The following is a 14880-nucleotide window of genomic DNA, read 5'->3' on the forward strand; positions in this document are numbered from 1 at the left end:
GCAGGCAAGCCATGACCTTGTGAAACACAGCTCTAACGTACCAAGTTCACCTGCAAGCACAATTCCTGCCAGGAAAGAAAAATACTCTGGCAGACGACCTAAGCAGAAATTTCATAGACCCTCACGAATGGAAATTGAATCCACAAATCTTCAGCATGATAACACAAAAATGGGGATGCCCAGACATAGATCTTTTTGCCTCCCCACTGAATTGCCAACTACAAAAATTCTGCACAAGGACTTATCACAAACAAGCATGGAAAGTGGATGCTCTTCTGTTCAGCTGGAAAAACCTAAAAGTCTATGCCTTCCCACCACTGCTTCTCCTTTCAAAGGTACTCCTAAAAGCCAGACAAGAAAAACCACAGATGATCCTGATTGTTCCAGACTGGCCACGCCAGCACTGGTACCCAATCTTAAGGAACTTGGCTCAGGGCCCACCATGGATTTTTCCCCAAATTCCACACCTTCTGACTCAACAAAACAATCAGATCCTGCACGATCAGCTTAAAACCCTAAACCTGGCTGCATGGCAGATACTTTAGTCAAACAGGCAACACCTCTCTCTAAAGCTGTTATGGATGTCATTTTGGAGGCCAGGAGGCATAGCACCAGGAAAGCTTACTCAGAAAAATGGAAGAGATGTTATGGATGTCATTTTGGAGGCCAGGATGCATAGCACCAGGAAAGCTTACTCAGAAAAATGGAAGAGATTCTGCGCCTGGAACCAGACTCACAGCCTTGATCCTCTTGTTCCAAACATTCCTCAGGTTTTACAATATTTAACTGAGATGTTGGACAGAGGCCTATCCTTTCATCAATTAAGATCCACGCCTCTGCCATTTCTGCACATTATTACACGGATCCTCCTTTATTCTCTCATCCCTTGCTTAAAGCAGTACCTCAGAGGGGCTAAAAACATAAGACCGCCCCTGAGAGCACCAACACCAACTTGGGACCTCAATTTCGTTTTGGAAATACTGACCCTACCACCTTTTGAGCCAGCCAATACAGCCAATCTAAAATTTTTATCATGGAAAACAGCTCTGCTCCTGGCAGTAACTTCAGCATGATGTCTCAGAGCTACAGGCATTAATGGCAGTGGAACCTTTTATAATTTTTCATCAGGACAGGGTATCTTTAAGGACAAACCCTACCTTCATGCCAAAGGTAGTATCTAGTGTGGCTCTTAACCAAACCATCCATTTGCCAACTTTTTATCCAAATCTCCAAAATAAAGGGGAGAAACTTCTGCATTCTTTGGACATATGCAGACAGCTACGCTTCTACTTGGACAAAACAAAAGCTTTCAGGAAAACTGAACAACTGTTTGTAGCATATGCTGCAGAATCACAAGGCAAGGCTATCTCAAAGCAGACTATATCCAAATGGATAGGACACTGTATTTGGTACTGCTACACACAGCATGGAAAATCAGTCCCTAATAACATTAGGCCTCATTCCACCAGGGCAACAGCCTTTCTCAGAGTACCACCTACCAAGGAAATTTTGGAGGCTGCAACTTGGAGTTCAGTGCATACCTTCACCAAGCATTATCACCTGCCTCTTTACTCTAAATCCAGAGCAGGATTTGCCACTGCAGTTCTGCAGGGCCTCATAGCCAATCCTAACTCTCTATAGACCAGCCACCCAACCTTAGCTTTGGGATTAAACCCAAGTATGATGACTGCAGCAGTGTAACACGATGAACATAGTACAGTTATGTACCTACCATAAATGTAAATGTTCGAGTGTTCACACTGCTGCAGTCCAGGTTACCCTTCCTCCCTCCCCTCTGAACTAGCTGGACTTGTCTATACCTTTCTATCCTATACAACCTTTGGGGTGTATTTGCTGGTAACTGAAGGTATTGTTTTTATTTTATATGTTTATTTTTGATTAGCAATATATATTGCCTACCTACTTGGGGGCACCTGACATCTGGGGCAAGAAAAACTGAAGAAAATGGCGTCTGATGCATATTATATACCCCTGGCGCACTGACGTCAGGGAAGAAGCGACAGCAATCGACGCCGGACCAAGACTTTGGAACTCTGGCCGACTGCGGGACCGCCTGACTGCAGGATAACCCAAGTGTGATGACTGCAGCAGTGTGAACACTCGAACATCTACATTTATGGTAGGTACAAAACTGTACTTTTGGAGGAGCGCCATTTCATGTATGATGTGACTTTGGGATGTGACAGCAATCCTGAATACTTAACAAAAACCCATGCGGCCATTTAGAGACAAACGGCAAGCATTCTGAGATGGCTACACTTTTGTTTCTTTAAATGACTTTTCTGAGACACTTCCTCCTTATGACATTAAGGTTTGTAATCTAGTACTTCTGTGTCTTGTGCAGCACCGTTTGACTGCATGTGTTTTATTTAACCACGCTTTGTGGGAAATGGCCATTTATTAGACTGCACAATTTTACTTGTTTGCTCATTTTAAACTTTTGATCATGGGATGACTAAGGTCTTGGCATAAGAAATCTGGTCAAAGCCTAAAATAATGGGGTGAGAATGGCCCAAAAAAAGGAACAGATTTTAAATATCGCTCTTATAAACTTAGAAAGTTGCAACACCAACAGAATGTATGTATTAGTATGCATTTCCTGAAGTATATGAAGTAGGAAACTCAAATTTATGTCTAAGTAACTCCAGTCCTCGGTGATTTGCCAGAAAAACACATTTTATGAGGAACAGATTTAGTATGAGGCAAAAATCTGGACATTCTGTGAAAGGGTAGTTGAGAGGTATGATGACCTAATTCTTGATGTATTTGCAAGTGGAATACTTCTAAAAAGTTACACCATGAAAATAGTGTGGAAATACTGAACATATTTGAATATTTCAAGTGATAAGTAGGAGTCACATTTTTCTTCATGCTGACCTGTAGATAATGTATTTAATGTTGATTTTTGCATCTAAAACATCAGACTTCATTCTTTTGGAAGTCTTGTCTTTCCCTTTAAGCTTTTATATGCTTTAAACACAGCATAGTTTTTTTTTGCTAACCAAGTACTGTTTTCTGTCTCAAGTATACATTTATTTGTCAGCAAATTATTTTTGAATAATCCAAATTATTCTGTCTCAAGTTCATTGTAGCATTTCGAAAGGCGAAAGCAAATTCAAGTAGCTTCTGAATTTCTTGTTTTTTATTGTAATTCATATTCTTATTGAACTGCATACTAATGTTGATGTGTTATTTTACAGAGTAACAGCTACACGCCAATGTCAGACCCATACATGTCTGGTTATTACCATCCATCCATTGGTTTCCCATACTCTCTTAGTGAAGCAGCGTGGTCTACTGCAGGAGATCCCCCGATGCCGTACTTGCAGACATACGGGCATTTGAGTAATGGTGAACACCACTTCATAGCAGATGGTGTTTTTAGTCAACCTGGGGCCTTAGGAACTCCTCCATCTTTTCTGGGTCAGCATGGATTTAATTTTTTTGCTGGGAATGCGGATTTTTCTACATGGGGGACAAGTGGTTCTCAGGGACAAACAACTCAAAGCTCTGCTTATAGTAGTAGTTACGGTTACCCACCTAGCTCTCTTGGCAGGGCTATAACTGATGGACAGGCAGGCTTTGGCACTGATACTCTGAGTAAAGTACCTGGCTTAAATAGCATTGAGCAAGGCATGACAGGACTGAAAATTGGTGGAGATATGTCAGCTGCTGTAACTAAAACTGTTGGCTCTGCTCTAAACAGTGCAGGCATGACTAGTATTGCAGCTAATAGTATGCCTCCTGTAAGTACTTCTGTACCAAAAGCAACCTCTTGGGCTGCTATTGCGCGGAAGCCAGCTAAGCCTCAGCCTAAGATTAAGCCCAAGGCTAACATGGGGATTGGTGGTGTTTCTGTACCACCACCACCTATAAAACACAACATGGACATTGGAACTTGGGACGATAAGGGGCCAGTGGCCAAAGCTCCTCCAGCTCATCCAGTTATGCCTCCTCAACCTATTGTCCAGCAGCAGCAACAGCAGCACCTACTAGTTCAGCCAGCTGCTTTAGTTCAAGCCCAGTTACCTACTCAACAGCAACAGCAGCCACCTCAGCTGCAGTCAGGAACTCAGCAGGTCCAGCCTCAGCAAGGACAGCAGCCTCAACTTCAAAATCGCTGGGTGGCTCCACGTAACAGAGGAGCAAGCTTCAACCAGAACAGTGGAACTGGCAACGAGAGCTTTGGTTTAGGTGTTGCACCTTTAGTTCCTTTACCTTCTACAGGAGAGGTACATCCTGAGTTGGAAAAACTAAAGGCCATAAATAACTATAACCCCAAAGACTTTGACTGGAACTTGAAAAATGGACGGGTGTTTATAATCAAAAGCTATTCTGAGGACGATATACACCGCTCCATCAAGTACTCTATCTGGTGTAGTACAGAGCATGGCAACAAACGTCTGGATGCTGCATTTCGTTCTCTGAATGGCAAAGGCCCACTTTATTTACTGTTCAGTGTGAATGGAAGTGGACATTTTTGTGGTGTGGCTGAGATGAAGTCTGTGGTGGACTACAATGCCTATGCTGGAGTCTGGTCACAGGACAAATGGAAGGGTAAATTTGGAGTCAAATGGATCTTTGTTAAAGACGTTCCTAATAACCAGCTGCGGCATATTCGCTTGGAGAACAATGACAACAAACCAGTTACTAACTCAAGGGACACTCAAGAAGTGCCCCTTGAAAAAGCCAAGCAAGTGCTTAAAATTATTGCTACTATCAAGCATACCACCTCAATCTTTGATGACTTTGCACATTATGAAAAACGACAAGAAGAGGAGGAAGCCATGCGTAAGGTAAGAGTTGAGTACTACTTGTCTGATTTTCTTTTTAGAAAAGCAAACTAACAAATGAAGTAAGGATTTCTTTCAGAGTTTTTGTATTTTGTTTAACTGGTTATTTGAGACAACTCTTGAGCAAAAGTTTTTTTTAATAATGTTTGGATAGAATTTGATTAGACTACACCAGAAACCTGTAGCTGAGTCTATATATTTTTCTCTCTAATACTTAAATTTTACTAATGCTACTAAACAGTTTGTGTTCCCTTTAAGTACTGCATGCATATGTTTTGCGTGTTGTTCAGAATCACTGAACCTATTTCTTTGTGCAGTTAACACCTGATAAATTAGATTTTGATAGTGCACTTTGGTTTGCAACATTTAAGAATGTGTTGCATTGGTACAGACGGTGTTTTGTAGAAAGATGTCAATTCTTGTCAGTTGAGAGAATTGTAATTTCTTATGCTGATCACATATTTAGAAGTCTTAGAAATTGTGTTTGTGTCAGCTGTGTCTTCCTCCTTGCTCATGCTTTTATTTAATGCTGTTTTTTTAACAGATGGTTCACCACTGCAGATGTTCTTCGTCTTCCATTGCTGCAGTCCTGACTATTGGGTATAGTCCGCGTCCCAGTCGGCCCGAATACCAGAGTATAAGGCTGACGTCGGTCATGGCGCCTTAGACTGACGTCAGTACGTCAGGGTACTAATGCGCATGACCGACGTCATTTCCTCAGTCTTTTTTGCCGCATGGTCCGATGCAGAAGCAATTTTGCGAGTGCAGGTTGGCGTTCTGAGATTTTCCGAAACCGGAGTTTCAGACCGAAACAGAGTTGGCTAAGTAACCCGTTGGAACATTTTGGTTTTTCTTGCCTCAGTATTTAACCGGATGTCAGAAAAAGTGAATAACTGTATTTCTTGTGGGAAGCAGATACCGCATAGGGTTTATCATACATTGTGTATACCTTGTTTAGGGCCTGAGCACGGCGTTGTTGGTTGCCGCTCTTGTGCTAGATTTAACAAGCGCACTATTAAGAGGAGGCTAGATTGTGCTAGGTTAGTGTTTGGGAAGCGTTGCAATTATAATATGCCGTCGGATGCTCCGACGGCCGCTTCATCCAAGAAGCGCAAGGACAAAACAGTGAAGCCTAGGGGTGAGGAACCGGCAGTCCCGGACGTCGGTTCTTTAGAAGGCTCAGGGGAGCCAGAGGTTTTGCCAGGAGTCTCTATGGAGTCTCAGGCTGATACTTTACTGTTACAGGATGTGCCCTCTCAGGAGGTAGGCCAGGCTGAGGGGGCTTCTCAGGTAACTGTTCTTCCCTCTCTTCCCAAGGTAGTTAGGGCCTCTCCTTCTGTTGCCAAAGCTTCTTTTAGAGGTAGGCCAAGTTCAGCTTCTGTGGGGGCTTCTCCTAGCATTTCGGGCTCTGTGCCTAAGAAACATATGCTTAAAATGGCAGAAGATTTGATTACTCTGATTAGAAGTTCTATGCCCCCGCCTGATAAGAGGCCTAGGGTGGACCAGGAGTTTGATAGTTTTGAACAGTGTTCACAGGCTTCAGAGTCTTCTGTGGAAGACTTGCAAGAGTTTCCTACTTATTCTGATTCTGATGTGGATGATTCCACTCCTACAGCTTCTCCTCCTGAGGATTTTTCTTTTTCAGAGACTCTTCACTCCATGAGGGAGCACGTTAAATGGGAAGGCCAGGATTACTCTGATTCCAGGAAAAGGCTTCGGGAATTCTTGTTTTTACCCCAGCATAGGCCCTTAGCTATTCCTCCTGTGTTGAATGTGGTGGAGGATGTTTTTGCAGAGGCTTCCCTGAACCCTGACTCCTTGCCTCCTGCTCCTGTTAAGCCTGATAGGTATTATAGGGTGCCCGAAGCTCATAAGTATTTGTTTGAGTCCTAGGGCGGACCCAGAAACTGTTTCTCAGGGGCCTAAAGGTGTTAAAGCTTCTGTGGTTAAAAATCCTGTACCCTCTGATAAAGAGGCAAGGGCTTTGGATAGGTGGGGTAAGAAAGTATATACTTCTTCCACTCTAGCCATGAGGCGTTGAATTGTCAGTTTCATATGCTAAAATATCAGAATTATCTCCTTTCACAATTGAAATCTAAGGTGGATGCTTTGGCGGAAGGTATTGAGTGTAAAGAATTGCTGGATTTGGTTCATGTGTCTGAACAAGTGGGTAAGCATTCTTTGCAGTGTGGTTTTGATGCTGTTCAGGCCTCCTCGAGGGTGGCTGCTACTAGTTCTGTCCTTCGCAGACATGCCTGGTTGAAGGATCAGAATTTAGCTGAGCATGTTAAGACCAGGATTTTGGATGCTCCTTTACAGTCTGATGTGTTGTTTGGACCGCCTGTGGAAGCAGTTTTAAAGAAAATGGAGGACAAAGCTAAGTCTATGCAGACTGTTAAAGATTTTTTGTAGGTGCAGCCTCGTCAGTTTAGTAGGAATTGGCCTGCTAAGGGGTGGACATACCCTGCTTATGGTTCCCAGTCTAGGGGTAGGTCTAGGCGTGGTAGGGGCAGGGCTCAAGGTTCGTTTAGGCCTAGATCAGACAGTTCACCTGCTCAGACTTCTGGTGAGGGCAGGGGTCAGTCCTTTCGTAAGCAGACCCAATGACCTGCCTTTTCAGCTGCCAGTGGATTCTCGTCTGGCAGCTCCTTTGGGAGGAAGACTGTCTCTTTTCAAAGAAAATTGGGATTTAGTCACTCAAGACAGATGGGTGCTGGATATCATTCATCACGGTTACAGATTTTATTTCCACACACTGCCCCTTTCAAAGGCATGCCAGATGTTCCTCCTCCACAAAGAAAAGAGGCTCACAAGCAAATTTCTCAGTTACTCCAGATAGGGGCCATTCAGCCAGTCCCTGTATCAGAAAGGGGCTTGGATTTTATTCTCGCCTGTTCCTAGTACCAAAGAAGGGGAACACGTGGAGACCAATTTTGGATTTATCTATCCTCAACACTTATCTGGACATTCCCAAGTTCAAGATGTTGTCGTTACAACAACTGTTACCTTTGCTGGGCAAAGATCACTGGATGGTAACTTTGGATCTCAAGGAAGCTTACCTTCATGTGCCTATAAGGCTAGGTTGCAGAAAGTATCTGCGGTTTGAACTGGAGATTTTCATTATCAGTTCTCTGCATTGCCCTTTGGCTTATCTACTGCGCCCAGAGTATTCACAAAGGTTCTGGCTCCAGTGATAGCTTACTTCAGGCTTCAAGGCATTCAAATCTATCCTTACTTGGACGACTGTCTGATTCTGGCTCAAGAAAAGGAAGACCTTCTACAGCATCTGGAATATGTCATAGCAGTGCTAAGATGCCTGGGGTATTCTGTGAACGAAATAAAGTCCAGTCTAGTACCCTCTCAAGACATGTGCTTTCTGGGTGTGAGACTGAATACAGCAGCCCAGATGGCCTTTTTAACCCCGGACAAACAAAAGAGTCTGTCACTTTACTTCCATCAACTATCTCATCAGTCCGTGCTGACTGCAAGGACAGTCCTTCAAGCATTAGGGTTCATGGCATCTTGTATTCTGGTGCTTCCCAATGCCAAACTGCATATGAGGAAGCTGCAATGGTATCTCAAAATGTATGGACACAGCACTGCCAGGATTTGGACACTGTCATTCAAATAATACCTTGCCTTCAAAAGGAATTCTTGTGGTGGGCTCAGGAATGTCACCTAAACAAGGGACTCTCTGTGACCCGGCCAGAGAGTCAGATTTTAACGACAGATGCCTCGGACACTGCTTGGGAGCTCATCTAAATGGAAAGTGGATACAAGACAAGTGGCCTGCCAGACTACAGCATCTACATATCAACATGAAGGAGATGTTAGCAGTCCAGTTTGCATTGATGGCTTTCAAGGAGTTACTTCTTCCAGGGCAGGTGTTGATTCTAACAGACAACACAACTGTCATGTGGTACATCAACAAGCAAGGGGGAACACATTCTTATCCTCTATGCAGGCAAGCAATGATTTTATGGGAGACTGCGTTAAGCCTGCAACTAACTCTTCAGGCAAGGTTTCTGCCAGGAGCACAGAACTCCCTAGCAGATGTGTTAAGCAGACAAATCATGGATCCCCACGAGTGGAAACTGGATCTTCATGTATTTCAGAAATTGACAGTGTCATGGGGAACTCCAGACATAGATCTGTTCGCTTCTCCACTAAACCACCAGCTGCCACAGTATTGCACAAAGGGGTTTCATCACACAGCTTGGAAAGTGGATGCTCTGTCTTTCAGTTGGAAAAACCTTCATGTCTATGCCTTTCCACCTCTGCCTCTTCTTCCAAAGGTATTATTAAAGGTCAGACAAGACAGGCCAAGGATGATTTTGATAGCTCCAGATTGGCCTCGGCAACACTGGTATCCACTACTACGGAGTCTGGTAAGGAAGCCTCCATGGCCTTTACCTCTGATTCCTCATCTGTTATCTCAGAAGGATGGTCATCTGCTCAATGTCAAGCTTCACTCTCTTCATCTAACAGCCTGGCATATTCTCTCTTGAAGCACAGCAGGTCTCAACTTCCTCAGCAAGTTTTAAATGTGATTATGGAAGCTAGAAGACCTAGTACAAGGAAGGTGTACGCAGACAAATGGAAGAGATTTTTATTTTGGAGTACAGCAAAGAATTTGGAGATTTCTGAGCCTAATTTGAGTGTGGCTCTTCAATATCTTACTGAGTTATTGGACAAAGGTTTGTCCTTCTCTTCCATTAAGATTCATGCTGCAGCAATTTCAGCTCATTATGATTGTGACCCACCTTTGTTTTCGCATCCTTTGTTCAAGCAGTTTCTTAGAGGGGCAAAGAATATAAGACTCCCACGTAGAGCTCCTACTCCGGCTTGGGATCTCAATTTTGTGTTGGAAAAACTTACTCTACAACCTTTTGAGCCTGCGGCTACTGCTGAGTTGAAATACTTGTCATGGAAGACTGCTTTTCTGTTGGCCATTACTTCTGCAAGAAGGGTGTCTGAGTTGCAGGCCCTTATGGCAGTAGAGCCTTTTTTGATTTTCCATAAGGATAGGGTATCATTACGTACTAATCCTTCCTTTATGCCTAAGGTGGTTTCTAGTGTGGCTTTAAACCAAACTATTCATTTGCCTACTTTTATGCAGATCCCCAAAATAAAGGGGAAAAGATTTTGCACACTTTAGATGTACACAGGCAATTGAGATATTATTTAAGCAGGACTAAGGATTTTAGGCAGTCTCAGCAGTTGTTTGTTTCTTTTGCCTTGAGTTCACAGGGCAAGCCTGTGTCAAAACAAACTATTTCCGGTGGATTGGCTTTTGCATTGCATTTTGTTATTCCCATCATGGCAAGGAGATTCCAGCTGGGATTAGGCCTCATTCCACTAGGGCTACTGCCACTTCTACAGCATTTCCAAGCCGGGTGGCCCCTAAGGATATTTTGGAAGCAGCTACTTGGAGTTCAGTGCATACTTTCTCTAAGCATTATCATCTTCCTATCTACTCTAAGTCTAGGGCTGGTTTTGCCACTGCTGTTTTGCAAGGCATGTTATCAGCTCCTACTTCCTTATAATTTGCCAGCCTCCCTTTCCTCTGCTTTGGGATTCTACCCAATAGTCAGGACTGCAGCAATGGAAGGCGAAGAACATAGTACAGTTTTGTACCTACCATAAATGTAGATGTTCGAGGATTCCATTGCTGCAGTCCAATTTACCCTCCCTCCTTCCCTCTGTGTTTAGGGGTGGTTGTGTAGGTGAGTTTACATGCTTATATTTTTGTATACATTGTTGTATATATTGTACATGTTTTTGGTGCAGGTTGTTTTTGGGACTTGTCTTTTTGGGTCTTCTGACATCTGGGGCAAGAAAAGACTGAGGAAATGACGTCGGTCATGCGCATTAGTACCCTGACGTACTGACGTCAGTCTAAGGCGCCATGACCGACGTCAGCCTTATACTCTGGTATTCGGGCCGACTGGGACGCGGACTATACCCAATAGTCAGGACTGCAGCAATGGAATCCTCGAACATCTACATTTATGGTAGGTACAAAACTGTACTTTACCAGTCTGTGAATCTTTCTTTACTACTGAAACTGTCCATTGCTGCTCTTTGCAGAAAATAGTCAGTGTTCAATTTAAGATGGAAATTGAGGCTTAAGCCTTCTGTGACTGTGAAGTGCATGTGTTGTCAGTTACTGAGACATAACTTGCTTATTTTTTCCCTGCTGGGCCTTCATATGGCTTTATTACTCTAGTATCTGCCAGCATCTTAATAGTGCCAAAATGTGAGGCCTTCCCTGATGCTTTCTGAATTGAAAGAGGATAGTTTGAGCAAGAGAAAAGTGTTTGTCATACAAAAATGTTTAGAGGAGCTCTAGTCCCGCATATGGTAATGGATCAAGAACCAAGGCTTGAGAACTTTGGGACCGAAATGTCTTAATGCCCACTTTTCACACAGTTGACCCTTCTGCCTCTTTAAATACCTCCTGTACCTCTTGAGAGGGTAGACATAACTTGCAAGAAAACAAAGACTTTCTTTACTTTTGCCCCAAACTCTTGGAGCAATTTGTCAACCAAAGCTGTGGCTAGCACTGCCTTCTACGCTTCTTTATCAAGACATTCATGAAACATTGCACCCTTCGCAAGTAGCGATTCCCATGTATCAAACTTAAGGAGTAACTGTATACAGGAATACCCACTGCGCAATGCACTTCGGGTTTTGGGAGCCTCTTCTGTATGTAACAGGTATCACAGTTTCTTCTGTGACGGACTTTGGGAGCCTCTTCTATATGTAACAGGTATCTGTTAAGCACCTGAGTGACATTCCGTGGCAGCCCTGAGCTGGAGGTTGTACTGTGCAGGTATTCTGTGACACTGCAGTGTTTACACTTGGGTACCAGGAGTTTTCCTTAATCTTTTGCAAGCCTTTTAAGCCCTAGTCCAAAAGCAGGTCTCATTTATGCAGGCTACTCAGTGCACACCTTCATTGTCTTTGTTTCTCACTTTTCATTTTTGTATTTCTTACTGATAGGGAACATTTTTTTACTATAGGAAAATGTTCCAGAAAAACAAATTACCCTTCCCTTGTCTTCTGTATGTAGTTAAGGTGAGAAATCAAAGATGATTTCCATAACCTGAGTAGAAGAATAACCAGTCAACACAGCTGAATCCAATGAAGTAGCAGTTCCAAAGTTTAATAAAACAGTATAAAAATGTTGAATACAACAGCATAAGAAATGTTAGCATCCAAGAAAAAGACAAGCGCTTTCACACCTATCCAGGTGCTTCTTCAGATCTAATAAAGCAGGCATAGGACCTAAGCAGTGATTTTCTTCGTGTTTCAGTGTTGCAATCATTACATTTGTGTTATCTGCTTGCAGTAGCCCTCAGTCGGCCTGATTAACAAAGTCTTGGGTCCTGCATCGGTTGCTGTCCCTTCTTCCATGACGTCAGGGGTGTAAAACCCGCAGCCGATGCCATTACACCAGTCTTTCTTGCCGTGCGGTGCCTGAAGCAGAAACAGTTTGCAAGAGCTGGTCGGCCGACTCCTGAATTCATTTTCGAGTTTCAGAACCGAAGTCTTCAACTAAAGATAAGTACCCCGTTGGGGAAACTTTTTCTTGCTCTTTACCGATGTCAGTAAAAGTTAATAATTGAATTACTTATGGAAAGCAAATACCTCATAAAGAGTTTCATTCGTACTCTAGTCCTTGCTTAGGCCCTGACCACGACGTACCTTGCTGTCGGTTTTGTGCTTTATTTAATCAGCGCACTATCCGTTGTCTGTATATTTTCGCTTCTAAATATTTCGGTTCTCAGTTTAATTATCCAGAAATGTTGTCGGTTAGCTATCCGACTACCAGGATTCTGAAAAAATGCAAAGATAAAGGCAGAGACAAGGCCACCGAGGTCCAAAGCTGCCGACGACGCTTCTAAGCCAGTCGTCAGTTCTCCGGTACTCACTGAGGCGCTTTTGCAGCCCCTGATACCCGCTACTTCTGACTTGCAGGCCTCTACTGAGATCCATCCGGAGTCAGGTATGCAGCGAGATGCTTCAGCTGTGGAACCTGCGGATGTCTCTACCTTGGATGGATCCGGAGCCGCTGTGCAGGCATTGGCTTCAGTGGGTGTATTCAGGCCTATGGACTTGCATATTAAACAGACGCCTCCTTCATTTGGGCCAAAATATCGAACCATGCCCAAGAAACCGACGCCCAGGCCGCATGCTCAGGCCTCTATGCCTAAAAAACAAATGATAAGAATGGCTGAAGATCTTATAACTCTAATCAGGGGAAGCCAGCCTCCCCCTTCTAAGAGACCTAGGACTGAAGTTTATGAATTTTCTGACCAGGATTCTGATTTTTATGATTCTTATGATCTGGATTTGCCCTTATCTACTCATGAGGATTCTAATGCAGAGGACTCTATTCCCTCTGCTTCCCCTCCAGAGGATTTTTCTTTTGGTTAGACCTTACATAACTCTAAGGGAGCATTTCCCCTGGGAAAGCTAGGATTTTTCTGATTCAAAAAAGTGGCTTAGGGATTTCTTACTCCTGCCTCAACATAGGCCTTTAGCTATACCTCCTGTACTAGACATTGTTGATGCCTTTTCAGAATGTAGTTTGGCCCCTGATTCTTTGCCTCCTGCTCCCAGAAAACCTGACCGATATTACAGGGTTCCTGATTCACACAAGTTCCTTTTTAAAAATCCTATTGCGGATCCAGAAACTATTTCACAGGAACCAAAGGGCATTAAGGCTTCTACTGCTAAAAATCCTACCCCCTCTGATAAGAGACTCCAGGGAGCTGGATAGATGGGGTAAGAAGGTTTACACTTCTGCAACCTTGGCCATTAGGGCTTTAAACTGCCAGTTTCACATGTTAAAGTATCAGCAACATGTTATTGGATTGCTTAAACAGAAAATTATGTTGATCCCTGACTCTGCTGAAAACAAAGAATTACAGGCTTTAATGCATTCTACTGAACAGATTGGAAAACATACTTTGCAATGTGGATTTGATTCATTAGAGGCCTCTTGCAGGGCTGCTATTACTGGGTCTGTGCTCAGAAGGCATGCTTGGCTTAAGGAGCAATCTTTGACTGATCATGTTAAAGCTAAATTGTTGGATGCTCCCTTAAATCAGGACTGCCTGTTTGGCAACAAGGCTAAGGAAGTTCTTAAAAAGGTGGAAGATAAAGCTAAATCCATGCAAACTGTTAACGATTTCTTACAAGTTCAGCCTTCTAGATTTAGTAGGCACTGGCCCTCTAAAAATGGGTCTTTTCCAGACCCTTCCAGGTCTTCTCAAGCCAAACCCAGGCACAGCAGAAACCCCAGATTTCAGTCCCAAGGGGCACACAAGACTAAGCAGTGGGGGGGTTTCCGCACCCAAATCTGGGAGTAGTAAGGGCCCCCCCCCCATGGAAAAATGTCTCAGACTTGCTTTTAAAACTTCCAAGCACTTACCAACTGAATGCTCCTTTAGGTGGAAAGATTGGTCTGCAGGCCAAAAACTTTGGAATTCATTACCCAGGACAAATGGGATGTTCATCGTGCATACAGCTGCAGTAATCACATATGGGAAGGCCATCTACTAGGAAGACTTACTCCGCAAAATGGAAACGGTTTTGCTCTTGGAATGAGAAAAAAGGCCAGGACCCTAGAAAACTGAATTTGCCTCAGGTATTACAGTATCTAGCTATGCTGCTGAACAGTGGACTTTCATTTTCCTCCATAAAAATCCATGCCTCAGCCATTTCTGCAATTTAAGGCCCTCATGGCTAGAGTGGCCGAGGTATATACCTTTTTTCCCCACCTTTCTAAGGATCTAGACTTTCTTTCGGAGGGTAATGGATTCTTAGCAGTAGAGGCCTTCATTCCCTTGGGACCCTGAGAAATGGTTTCTGGGTCAGCATTATGACTTTTGTGAAGAAATTGGTGTGAGTTAGGAACTCTGTAGTACCTATCAGGCTTGACTGGGGCTGGAGGCAGGGAATCCGGATTAAGGCAAGCCTCCCAATAAACATCATCAAGCATGTCCAAGACAGGAGGTATCGCCAGAGGCCTGAGCTGAGGCACACATATATATAT

The 14880-nt window shown here is 43.5% G+C and overlaps 2 protein-coding genes across 3 annotated transcripts in view; both read left to right on the forward strand.

Annotated features, from left to right (window-relative positions):
- Positions 1–4901, forward strand: part of YTHDF3 (YTH N6-methyladenosine RNA binding protein 3) — a 259745-nt gene extending 254844 nt beyond the window's left edge. For both annotated transcript variants that reach the window (XM_044067709.1, XM_044067715.1), the window contains exon 4: positions 3222–4901. In XM_044067709.1, the coding sequence (XP_043923644.1) occupies positions 3222–4868 (1647 nt within the window). In that variant the 3' untranslated portion in view covers positions 4869–4901. The remainder of the gene's footprint in view (positions 1–3221) is intronic.
- Positions 1–14880, forward strand: part of TTPA (alpha tocopherol transfer protein) — a 1432408-nt gene that overhangs the window by 1098875 nt on the left and 318653 nt on the right. The window lies entirely within an intron of this gene.

This window comes from Protopterus annectens, chromosome 1.part0 (genome assembly GCF_019279795.1).
Source record: "Protopterus annectens isolate FY-2018-M chromosome 1.part0, PAN1.0, whole genome shotgun sequence".
Classification (NCBI taxonomy): domain Eukaryota; kingdom Metazoa; phylum Chordata; order Ceratodontiformes; family Protopteridae; genus Protopterus; species Protopterus annectens.